The sequence below is a fragment of the Nelumbo lutea genome, chromosome 4 (assembly GCF_056320005.1).
Source record: "Nelumbo lutea isolate HS-2025 chromosome 4, American lotus-T2T, whole genome shotgun sequence".
Taxonomy (NCBI): Eukaryota; Viridiplantae; Streptophyta; class Magnoliopsida; order Proteales; family Nelumbonaceae; genus Nelumbo; species Nelumbo lutea.
The window spans coordinates 19942300-19955162 of NC_142687.1; the positions used below are offsets into that span (position 1 = coordinate 19942300).

The 12863-nt window shown below is 37.5% G+C and overlaps 1 protein-coding gene across 1 annotated transcript; it reads left to right on the top strand.

Annotated features, from left to right (window-relative positions):
• Positions 1 to 8487: 8487 nt before the first annotated feature.
• LOC148854433 (putative WRKY transcription factor 57) lies at positions 8488 to 12604 on the top strand. The gene is made up of 3 exons (XM_088982840.1): positions 8488 to 9206; positions 10183 to 10326; positions 10944 to 12604. The coding sequence occupies exons 1-3, from the start codon at positions 8773 to 8775 to the stop codon at positions 11323 to 11325; spliced, it is 960 nt and encodes a 319-aa protein (XP_088838966.1). The 5' UTR covers positions 8488 to 8772; the 3' UTR covers positions 11326 to 12604.
• Positions 12605 to 12863: the final 259 nt, after the last annotated feature.

The window sequence follows — 12863 nt, forward strand, 5'->3', positions numbered from 1 at the left end:
CAACGTTTTGCATCATACATATTTGTGTTTGTATACGGTCTTACCAATTTGAGTCTTGGGGAATTTTCAAAATTAAAGCACAACGCATCCAATAAATGGTGGGGCATAGAGTTGATAAAGACTTTGAGATTGAATATATGGCTATTTAAAATTTCCAAAATGCACTAATATTTGTTGTACATTCAATCAAGATTTCAACCAATGAGGTTGAAGACTTCACATGCTCTCCTTATCTTGTATTGGTTCATGTTCCACAGCGTATGCTTATAATTAAAACCTTTAACAATATTAAAGATTCAACTGTGATATTTCACTTTATCACTGATTTATTTTTTGTTTTGATCTTTCCCTATTTTCAAAGCCGGTTTGCTATCTGATGAAAGGTAGCAGATCCTCTGAATTATCCACATCAACTTTAAATGCTAAGTGACTAGTTAAAGATTTGACATTTCAAAACCTAAACATGAGATTGAATCCCACCTTTGATATTCCAATAACTTACAGCTGACTACGAACACCAATTCCCCATCCAAAATAGAAGCTTGGGGCTCTCTAAATGAACCTAGACCAGCTTGACAAGTGTCAAATAGCAAAATCACTGTAAAACGTTTTTGTTTTTTGTTTTTTTTTTTGTCAATTTAAAATAGAAATTAAAAAGATTGGTCTTTATTTTCTGCTCATTTTGATACTTAATGATGACGACAACAAGAACGATGATGACAATGACCATGCATGCCTATATTGAAGATAATGGCAACTAGGGAAGTGATAAATAAACAAATAAACAAGTGTGAGATGTCCAAATACCCTGATTAGCCAAGTAAAGAGATCTATAGGGTCCATATTGTATGCTGATGAGGAAGCTGAGAAAATGAGTGAAGCATACGACATGAAATTGGATTGGGTTCCCCGTAATTATTTTATCATCTCTAATTTGTATGGCTGAGAGGCTCTGCTGTAACTTGTTTTTTTTTTTTTTTGGACTCTCATGGGAATTAAATTTGATCAAAGGAGGCCAACGTGATTCAGTTTGAAGCCTTGTCGTTTATTCTTTGGCAAAATATATAACAAAACTACCTCCTTGAATTTTATTTTATTAGAAATATGGGAATCATAAACTTTGGCTTTTTTCTCCTAATTGGGCCCGGTTCAACTCTAACATATAATTTATATGACAAAATGTAGGAAGACCCATGACACAATTCCCAGAATTACCCTCAAACCTCCACTGGATGGATACAGAAGCTACTTGTAATTCCTGTGAGATATATAGCTTATTATTTGTACATACTTCTGCAAGATGCCTCACGGCAAGGTCAAATAAGATAAAAATAGGCATTAAATGCCTAAATAATTGGTTGCCCATTTGTTTGTCCACGTGAATCCCATGTGTTATCTGCCACTAGTATCTCCAAATCAAATCCCTACACAAGCACGCAACCCATTGGGCCTAGTCGCCTAGACAGTCGTTAATTACTAAAGCTGGAGGTTCAGAGTTCAATCGGTTGGATTTGGTAATGGTAGGCCCAGCCCGTTAAAATAAAAGCTGGAAGTTCTGATCACATCAGACTTGATCCAATTCGGGGGCAGCATGATGAGCCTAACAGTTCCACCATCCTAGGTTTAACTTTCCAATCAATACACTGATACTGTGTTTGGTTTGAAAGAAAATAATTAAAAAAACATAGAAAATAGAAAATTGAGAAAAAATAGAAAGTTTGATAAAATTCGTCAAGAAATTTTCTCTCAGTTTTCTCTTTCTTTCCCACTTATTTTCTATCAGCTGGGAGAAATAAGATGTTGACCCATGAAAATTAACCAATTAAAACCAATAAATGAAGTACATAATACAAAACAAGGTAATCGTGGGATGAAGTAAATGGAGAGAAGTCGGAGTCGGAGCAAATAAAGCGGTGGGGACACCAAAATTATGGAGCTGAGAAGCAAACAAGTTACACAAACATACAAAGAGGCTTTATCTTTTCTTCTGACTGTTCTTACATTGCATTCACAACTCACTCCTCTGACTTTCGAGTGCTATTATTTAAACGGATATCAAGATTTAAAATGTGCAAAGCAGGAATTAAAGTGGGTCACAGAATTCCATGCATCATTGGGCCCATAGAACACAACTTTTTATTTGTTCAAATAATTAATTAACGACAGTGTTGCAAAGGTGCAGTACAATTATACATTTGGAGAATAATTACACAGGGAAAATTAGTTAAACAAAATTCCAAATATTTGTCATAAGTTGAATAAACAAATTGGAGTACTGTTACGTTTTTTTCAACTCAACTTGTCCAAGGTTTTGGTTATTCAAGGGGCGTTCTACAATGTCAGTTGTTGGTTTCAAAAATAAATCAAAATCATCCAGTTTGAAAATAGATTGTTATATATTTGGTTGTTCATATGTTTTTTTATTTTCAAAACTGAGGCTGAAAATATGTTTTTGAATTTCGGGTTTTGTAACATTTTTTTGGTTAAATCAAGTCAATTTATTTTTCCCTTTTAAAATAAAAATAGAACTCAAGAACATGTTTTTGTTTTTTGTTTTTTCTGATGTAGTGATTCCAGAAACAAACTCAAATCTCTCTCTCTCTTGAGTTGGTCCTTCTAGTTCTAGCTATTATTCAAGTCAATTTAAACTGGACTATCTTAGTTAAGTTAGTAGGTTTTAGAACAAAATTCTATGACATGAGTTGAAGGCAACCAAGTAACTAACAAGTATTGAGCAAAAAACATGCATTGATTGTTGTGTACTACATAGAGGTACAATTGTTAGGTTATCATGTTGATGACTTAGTAGTTGAGATGTTGATGACTTAGTAGTTGAGATGCTCATTTGGCATCCCTCCAAAAGAAATAAGGCATGGGTTTAAACCCGTGGTGGAACTGTAGGCTCTTTGTGGTATGGCCAGTGGGTGTCATGTAGAACTTGCTCTGTCCTCTCACCCCTGAGCCCCTTGCTATGTGTATTATTTAATACCATAATCAAAGAAAAAGTTAGGTGATCCTTTTTGTGAATGAAAAAGGGCTATGTTTGTCATTACCCAAGAGTATCCATCCACATCTATACCATATTAATTTTCTTCTTATTTCTAGTTATGCTATACTTTCATATAGAAACTAACTGATTATCTCAATTGCTTGTTCATTTTTTTTTTCTTTATTTTCTTCATCGTTTCTCTTAGGCAGTGTTTGGAATCAATGCTGTTTTTAGAGAGGTGTTTTCTCAAAAACGGTACTGCATAGGCATTTTTTAATGCCATGTCAGTATACTATTGCTAAAAATAGTGAAAACAAGAAAACACGAAAAAGGACATTTTCTTAGATAGACCACACCTTTTCCGAATTCCAAGGCGTGGTATAGGAAAATGTTTTTTGGGGAAACGTTTAACCAAACATCGGTCGTTTTCCAAAAAACTGATTTCAGATGTAGTGTCATTTTTAAAAGAAACAACATTGATGCCAAACACCTACTTATAAATGGTTTTTTCATGAAAAGAATTTTAGGTGTTGCCTATATATATATATTTGTAGAAATGGAGAAATCAGACTCCTACACACAACCACAACAAGCTACATTCCTAAAGTGGCCTAAATAAGCCAACCTGTCTGCCATGTCATTAATTTTCTTCTCTAAAAACATGCTTATAATGTTTGTTTCTGGACTTCGCATAGGTGTAAAATGGGCCATGCCGGCTTACGGGCCATCCTGTGTCGTGCCACCCTCCCTAGGGATATTTCAAGTAAAATATCTAAACCATGTTTTCTAATACTAGGATTTAATATTGTAGTTAAGTACTAAAGAGTAGAAATGTTCTCCCAATATTTTTTTAAATTTATTTTCCATAATCTAACAATACTTTTAAATTGTGGATTCTTTTCATATTTTGCAAAATAATTACTAATTATCATTAATTGATAAGCTAAATTACAAATAGTTGGATAATAAATGCCCGATAATTCATTAGTTGCATCATAAAAATGTTTTAAAATATCTCTTATATAAATTGACATTTTCAAGTCTTCCACAAATATAATATAAGTAGGCATTTTTGCATTATAAAAATCACTAAGAATTTGTTTGTGAGAAATACAAATTTCTAACATAGCATAGGTAGAATTCCATCTATGTTTAACATCTAATATAAAATGTTTATATTTTAAACCATAATTTTGACATAAATATTTAAATTCTTGTTTTCTTGCTCTAGAACTTTTAATATATATATATAATACGATTTCTAATTTTAGAAATATGAGTAGAAATAATATTTAAAGCATCCTGAATACATAAATGTAAGATGTGACATGCACATCTGATATAAAATAATTTACCATTTAAGAATGATCTTAATTGAGATTTTAAAATATTTATTTCTGAATCATTATTACTAGCATTATCAAAACTAATAGAAAATAATTTATTGTCAATTCCTTAAGCATGTAAAGTATTTAAAATACTTGCAGCAATAGCTAAGTTAGTATGTGGCCATTCAAGCCTAGTAAAACTTAAAATTCTTTTATTTAAAAGTCAATTTTCATCAATAAAATGACTCACAACACAAATATAACTTATGTCAAATTTAGAAGTCCAAATATCAGAAGTAATTATAACTTTAGAATTAAGATTTGATAACATATAAATTAAATTTTGTTTATATGAATGAAAAATTTTTAAAGCATATGATCTAATAGTATTCATAGAAACTTTTTAAAATTGTGGATTTATAGAATTACGTAACCATTTTTCAAGTTTAGTATATTTAGCTAACAAAAAATGGTTGTTCAACATCTACAATATATTTTGCTGATCTTGCCTCATTTTTTCTTAAGAATATTTAAAAGTACCAACCCTCCCCCCCCCCCTGCCCCGCCCAATTTGTGTTTGTGTTGTTTCTCTCCCTTCTTCTTTCTCATGGGTGAGCAAATGTTTGCCCAAATGGCCGGTACCACCCTTGCTACAATAGATAAAGCATTTCCTACATTTTTGACAAACAACTATTTTTTCCTTCCCCTGAACCTCCTATACTTTAAATGTTTCTCCAACCTGGCTAATCAACTTAGTGGTGTTTTTTTCTTTCCCCTAATATCAATATTAGGGGTGGAATTTCCATCAATATCAATAGCATCTATATCGGTGCTAACACTACCATGCTACGACTGAATATCGTCGACATTGAACATGTTGGGGAATTGGTTTCAAGAGGAGCAAATCATTTTTTTTTTCTAAATTCTAAAAAAAAATTAATTTAATTGCACTTATCCAGATTACCGGTTCAAAATCCTAACTTGATTTCATCGGTTGAAGCTTTTCAACTCCAAGAGTCTAAGCCTCCCAAATTGCCAACTTGAGATACTTGAGTTGTTTAGCAAGCCTTCTTGTTGAAACTTCAATAAAGTTGAGAATTGGAGAATTAGAGAATGTATGAGAGATTGAGAGATTGAGAATTAGTGTGATGAGAATGGTGAATGAAGGGCTATTTATAGGAATTGAAAATAATTCAATTGCCCAAATTACCCTAAAATTAATCATTTTTTACTTGTTATGAGGGGTATTTTGGTTATTGTAAAGTTATTTATCACTTTACCCAAAATGCCCTCCAAACTAGTTATTATATAGCTATTGGTGGGCATTTATGTCATTCTTTCTCCCTCCAAAACCAAAATACATAAATACCCCTCCTATATAGCTATTGGGGGGTATTTCTATAAAAAACCCCCAAAAAGCTGAAAATAATTGTGTACTTGGGGGGCTGAGTGTGGCCCGTTATGGGCTTGTAGGCCATGCCATACTGGCCCGTGGACTTGAAACCCCAGGCCCAACACGGCCCGGACCATCGTGTCATCATGCTTTGCTATATGAGGCCAGTCCAAATTCGGACTGGGTCGTACCAGGCACAAACAGCACGACACTATTTACACCTCTAGACTTCGGGCTTCCTTGAGATTTAGACTTTATTTGTACTAAGTTTCTCCTCTTTTTTTGTATAAAAAAAATGCTCGCAATAAAGTTTTCTCCAACAATAAACTTTGTACTCCACGAAGGTTCTTCAAGCCGTTTTAAACTGAAGATATGCAAAGATAACAGAATATTTATAGGTTTGTATCATCGGGCGGGTACACATAAAGATGTATCTTTTCCATCCCAATTCCATGGAATTCAAATGAATAACCTCCCAAATGTTGAAATCGTCGAGAAAACGCAGTGGAATTCAACTTGCATTTTCTTTATAGGAATATAAGTGGATCCTTGATCGGCGAATTAATGCATCCATTAAGTATTATTGCACAATCACAGCAAAATTAAATTAAAACAAACCAACGACAGGGACACGAGGCCATACATTTCATGGTGTGGGAGTGGGACCTGAAGATTGGAGAAATACGCCCAGAATTCTGAAATTACAGCCTCCTATAATTTATTAATAACCCCTTTATAAACAGTATCCTATCCGTGGATTTAACATCAATCCACCACCGTTAGATTCATCTACTGTACGGTAGTGTTAAGAATTGTAAGATGGGCTGAACAATCTTTCTCCGAAGAAGATCTAATTAAAAGTCAAAGGCCCATCGGATCGGTAGTTTTACGTCTCCTGCTATTTCTATTTGTACGAAGAAACCGTAGACGTCTAGAGAATGACAGAGCTACGCTCGTATATTTATGCAAGACAGGCAGAGCGAGAGAGATGGTCGTAGGTAGTCATAGTCATGCATAGATAACGTAGCTATCAAGTTTAGGGGAACTTCTGGATGGAGTGGGACCCATGAGAAAGTGGTACCAAACCAAAGAGATGTCGTCATCCTATAGCAGGGGGCCCCACGCCTACAAACTCGTTACAATCTAATCCAACGCGTTAATCTCAGCGGTTGGTATCGCTGGGTCGAGATCGGATCTGCTCATCTCCCCAATAATGGGCATGTATGGTTCGGGGGCGGGGGGACCGCTAAAAGTTAGCACCCTGCTTCTCCTTAACAATGAAAAGAAACAACGTACGCGACCCAAGTAGGACTGTAGGAGAGAGGAGAGAGAGGGGAAAAGGAATAATATTAAAACCGTTAACAGTTAGCAGTTACTAGACGGCCGACATCATACAAAGGAATCATTCCGCGTTACTGACAGCCCTTCTTAGAGTAAACCATGGGTTACGGCGTTAGCTCTCCCAGTTATGTTGTCGTTATTTGTCAGTAAAACTGATACCTTCGTACAAGGTGTACAGGACTGCGACCTAGGAGGAACAAGTGAGTGAAGCAACGACGTACCCGTACCAGACTCGAGTCACTGCACTGTGCGTGACATCGCGGTACCGTGTCTTTCCGTGCCCGCAGCACCACCTCTCTCTCTCTCTCTAAATATAATTATTATTTTATTAGGAAAAAAAAAGAGGAAAGAAAATGAAGAGAAAAAGGCCGTGATTGCGTGAAGGCCAAGTTAAGCAATAAATAAAAAAGATTCGGTATCTATCCATGCACCTTTGGTCGGGTGGTTGAGCAATAGTCTCCAGACTCTCCACTCTCCCGAGTCACAGCGCCTTGCCGCGCCGACCGGCTTCCGGACTCCGGTCATCTGATCTGATCCAACCTTTTTTTTTATGGGTCACACCAGGCCAAATACTCGGCGTCGGCGAAACGGCAATCGATCTGTGTGTACAAGCCACAAGAGAGGTATGATATGAATATGATAAATGGTAATCCAAATGGGTGTTGTTTGTATTAAGAAGTGGCAACCGCGTCATTCTGTGTACAGTGTACGCGGTGTCTGAATCATAACTTGAATCCTGGTCGTTGAATTGGAACATGGAGGCCCCACTATTACCTACTTCCAAGTTAGATTTCATTTGGATTGGTCAGTGTTTCTGCAATTCTGCTCCCTACGTGAATAAAGCTTGAAGTAATCGCCATGGCATTAGCATGGGTCCAGCTTTCTTCTGCTGACTGCTGTAGAGACTGTAATCACCCTCTCACCCTCCATTTAGGCCTCTCAAGTCTCAACTCAACCCAAGAAACAAAGTCTAGATGCTGTGGCCCGTAGTCTGTGGGTGGTCCATAAACTAAAAATTAAATAATAATCCGGCCCACCTCACTTAATTAGCTAGTTAGCTAGCAGTGGGCGCTAGCTATATGTAAAATTAGCTTGTACTATTGCATGTACACATCTACGTACACCACTCAATTGGGCCCAACTCTACACTCTCTCTACACACTACACTACTTCACCCCGCTCCCCCCCCAAAGACAAGCAAGCAAAGGAGATCCAGAAAGCTACAGTTAAGATAAATATCGGCAAAAGTCTTGCGACTTACAAACTGAGTTGACGGCGATTTTTTTTCTTCTCGTCTATTTTTACTATTATTATAATAATTATGAAAGTTATCTTTTTCTTCTACCTCCCGCTTCTGCGTGTTGTTTGCATTGACGGGACAAAGCTTTCAAAAGCCTCCTCTATAAAGTTCAAAAATTACGCGTCCTTTCCATTCCCAAGTCCCAACTGAAATTTTAATTTTAAATAAAAATAACCCCAACCCCCAATTAAAGAAAAATAAAATAACAAGAAAAGAAAGCACAAAAGCAACCTTCCTAAACCCTAACACTTCTCTCTCTCTCTCTCTCTCTCTCTCTCTCTCCAGTCTTCCCCCCACACCTCCCTCGTTCTTCCTCTCTTCTCTCGACTTCGAGTCTGGCTCAGCTTCACACTCGATTTTAGCGGCAAACCTCAGATTCTTGCATCTCGCAACAAGTCTCCGCCAAAATTCCGGCTCCGGCATGGGCGACGATGAGACGAAACCGCGACTAGGAACCGATTTTGCCTGCAGTTCTGGCTGGACACTTGGTAGCGAGGCCGACAGCGACTACTTCTTCGGCAACGATCGAGAAAGCAGTATATTAAGCGAATTTGGGTGGAACTTGTGCTCTGATACAGACAGGAATCGCGAGAAAGACGGCTTTTCGCCCTTCCATCAGATCGGTTTAGACGATGGCTCCGATTTGGTGGGAACATCTGCCTTTCTGTTACCACAAACTCCTCCTCCTCCGCCTCCTCCTCCTCTTGCACCAAGTAATCTTAACCCAACGGTTTCGGCGGGACTGGTCGATAAGCCCGGCGACGCCTCGCCGTCGAATCCGTCGGTGTCATCCAGCTCGAGCGACGAGCCGCAGGAGAAGTCGACAACATCTGACGCCAAACAGCCTGAGATACCGTGAGTGGTTTTCTGTGATATCCGGGGTTTCAACTTTCAACTGCGTTTCGTTTTCTCCAGGGGCAGAATCGTAATAAGCTAATCTCTTGACGGCCAATTTGCAGGCGTCTTCGTTCTCAGTAATTCTGCGAAAAAAAATTAAAAGATTAAAACTGAACTTGTTTGTTTTAGCGTTAATCCCGATTCATGCCTCTAGAAGGTAGAAACCTCAGCAAAAGAACAGTCTTCGTAGTTCATAGTTCACAGTTCATACATGAGGGCTGTGGACGGGTTTTTTCGTCATTTACAAAAAATGAAAGGGTTGAAAAGGGAAATTTCTCTAAAATCAATGACCTTTTTTGCCATATTTTACGATTTCCTACCCAACCGTTGTTGCGGCGGGAATTGCGATATTTTATAACTTTCCGCTATTTTCTTGACAAGCACCCTTCGGCCTTTACATCTTCCATCCTTTTCTTTTTCCTTCTTTTTTTCGATAGTAAAATATAGAGCGGTAAAAGTAGAAAATTAAAAACCCATTTTCATAAATTTTTAGAGTTTTTTCTCTCTCTCGTTTCTCATTCTTTCATATGAACTCTGAGCTTGAACTTTCTCTTGTTTCTTGCATCTGTTGTTCTCAGCTTCAAGAACCTAATGAAAGAATTAACGTGGTTTGGTCCCCATTTTTAGTTTAGATTTATTGGGTGTGGAACTTGAGATAGTGTTAAGATTTTGTTTTTTCCTAAAAAAAAACCCGAACACCATTTTCAAGAAGAATTTGTTTCCTCATAATTTATTTTGGTTCTTTATTGCATTGCCCATATTTGTTACTTGTAGGAATTAGGAAAATTCTTGTTTATTTGCTTTCGTGAACATAATGCATATTCCAAATTAACAGGCACCAGTTAGGAGATGCCTATATTCCATGAAACCTTTTTCTTTCCATTTCAGGTTTGTGCTTTTTTAATTTGACATCTGTAGGCAAAATGATGTGCAGGAGTAAGAACAGAAAGAAGGGGCAAAAGCGGACTAGACAACCACGCTTTGCGTTCATGACTAAAAGCGAAATCGATCATCTTGAAGATGGTTACCGGTGGCGGAAATATGGGCAGAAAGCAGTCAAGAACAGCCCTTTCCCTAGGTTAGTACCTGTCTTGACTCTCATATATCAAATTGATTCTATATTCCCAACCCCCTTCTTTTAGTTTATTTTAATTAGTACATTTTTATTCTAAATTTCTTATATGTGAACACTGATGAACAGTCTTCATATATTATCCTCTCTTGGCTCTTGCTACCTTGGTTATTCTCTCTCTTTTTTTTTTCTCCTTGTATCTCCATTTGTTTCACCATGAACATGAAAGGAGCAGAAAGGTTTTTAATTCAAAATGTAATTTCTATGAGTTTTCACCCTTTTTTACGGAAAACATTTTGTTTCTTCTTTTTCTAAACAAACACAATCTTTGTAAGCAGAGACTGATAATACAGCCAAGTTTTCAAAAGAATATGGCGTTCTGCTTGTGTTAATCCTACATATGAAAGGTTCAGAAGAGCGATAATGGCACAGCTCACAAAACGTGCAACAAGTCCCTTAATTCTCCATAAAAACTGACTTTTCCACTCTCAATTGTCTTGAAATAATCTGTTATCAGTCTCTGTGACAGAGGGAGAGCGAACAAGAATAAGTGGAAAATTAATATATAAATGGCTGGAAAAAAAAAAGAAGTCTGATACATTTGTTTTATACTTTAATTACAGGAGCTACTATCGCTGTACAAATAGCAAATGCACAGTGAAGAAAAGGGTGGAACGCTCTTCGGAAGATCCGACTATTGTAATCACAACATACGAAGGCCAGCATTGTCACCACACCGTGGGCTTCCCACGAAGCAGCGCCATGGCTCATGAGGCCGCCTTGGCATCGAGGCTCAACGATTCTGCGCCGCAGCTATATTATCCTCGAGTTCAGCTCCCTCTGGGAGGTGGGATTGATGTCACGCAACCTCACCGAGGAACACTGTCTGCAACTAGGCAATCCCCACAGACCCAAATGCCGCGAGAACCAACCCCACACCCACAGCCTTCGACCGACGAAGGGCTCCTTGGTGATATTGTGCCTGCTGGAATGCGTAGCAGATGACAATAGGCCAATAGCGAAGCGATGGTACACTGAGCTCATCAACTTCTCTGAAATTGCTTCTGCTGCAGGTTATGTTTAACCAAAAGAAACGGAAGATAAGACCCAACTAATTTAATGGAATTAACGAGAATCAATAAAGCCCACCATATTAAGTGATATATAGCAGATATACCATGACTATAGCACTGTGCAGAGACATGGTGTACGTGCAGCAGGATCGGGGTCATTGAAGCTTCCTCTTTTAAGGATATCACACACCAAGGAGATAAGGAGGTAGAGATAACATTACACGAAAAGTGGCCGCGGCCGTGGAGATGATACAGTGATTTTAATAACCCCGTGATCTTTCACATAATCAGAAGACAGATTCAGTGATTTGGGTCGTTCACCAAAAAGGGAGATGACTTACGTCCTCAACCATGCAATGCACTTTGTGGGTTTTGTGAACTCTCTGTAGAGGAAGAGGAGAGATGATGATCTGCTGCTGCTGTAACATTAGATGAACGTGATCATTGAAAAACTGAGTCAGAACCCTTGAGTTTTATGTGAATACTACCACCACAGTCGGACATCGGGTGGTTGGGACTTATTCTGCAAGAGGTGGGGACTGGGTGATGAGCCACCTTTTTAGTCTGGTGGCCATGTATTAATTTGATCAATCTCAACTCTCTGTCGTCTCGCTCATTTGAGAAGCTGACAGCCAGTCGATCGATTGGAACTTTGTTGTTGTTTTAAGTAGAAACTCAGAAGAAGCAACCTACCTTGGAGAATCATGACCCATCGTCATCCGCATGCATTAAATCTAATGATGACAAATTGGTAAAATTCGAAAATGGTTGGTCAGGACACATTGACGTGATCATAGAACAATGTGTTTGTTGAGATGTTTTTACTACTATAATTGTATGCTTGTTTCTTTTATTGTCATTCCATCATTGTTAGTGCTCTTGGCCTACCTTATCTTGATCATCAGTGAGGTCTACTCTACCAATATATTCCATTTCCATTTTCCATTCATTATTACTCAAATGGCTTTGATGCATGTATATGTACATAGTGTCTTTGGTGATTCTCCAAACTAAACATCTTTTGTCATGTCACAACTCCCATTTTTTTGTCCTCTCGTGTTACTTGTTCAATTGTTTGTATTTGTTTTTGATACTTCAATAGTTACTGCTTGTGGAATGATTTCAGACTTTCAAGCATCCAATATTCAATACTAGTGCTTGATTATGTTATGGCATTTTGGCTATATAAAAATTGGAGAAACTTTCGGTGACTTACTTTTTTAAGTTCATTACTTAATTAGTTATGAAAAGAAGTTATTTGAAATTTATGGCTACTTGGATTGTGTATGTTATATTACCAAGCTTTACGTACGTACCCATGAGAAGATGGAGTGCAGTATTGGAGAAGCATATAATTAAAGTAGTAGATGGGTCATCATTTAACGCATTGCATGGCGCTATAACAGGGAATTGTTTATGAATAGGTAATAGTTTAATTGGAACGGAAATGGTGGCCAATTAGGTTCCTGA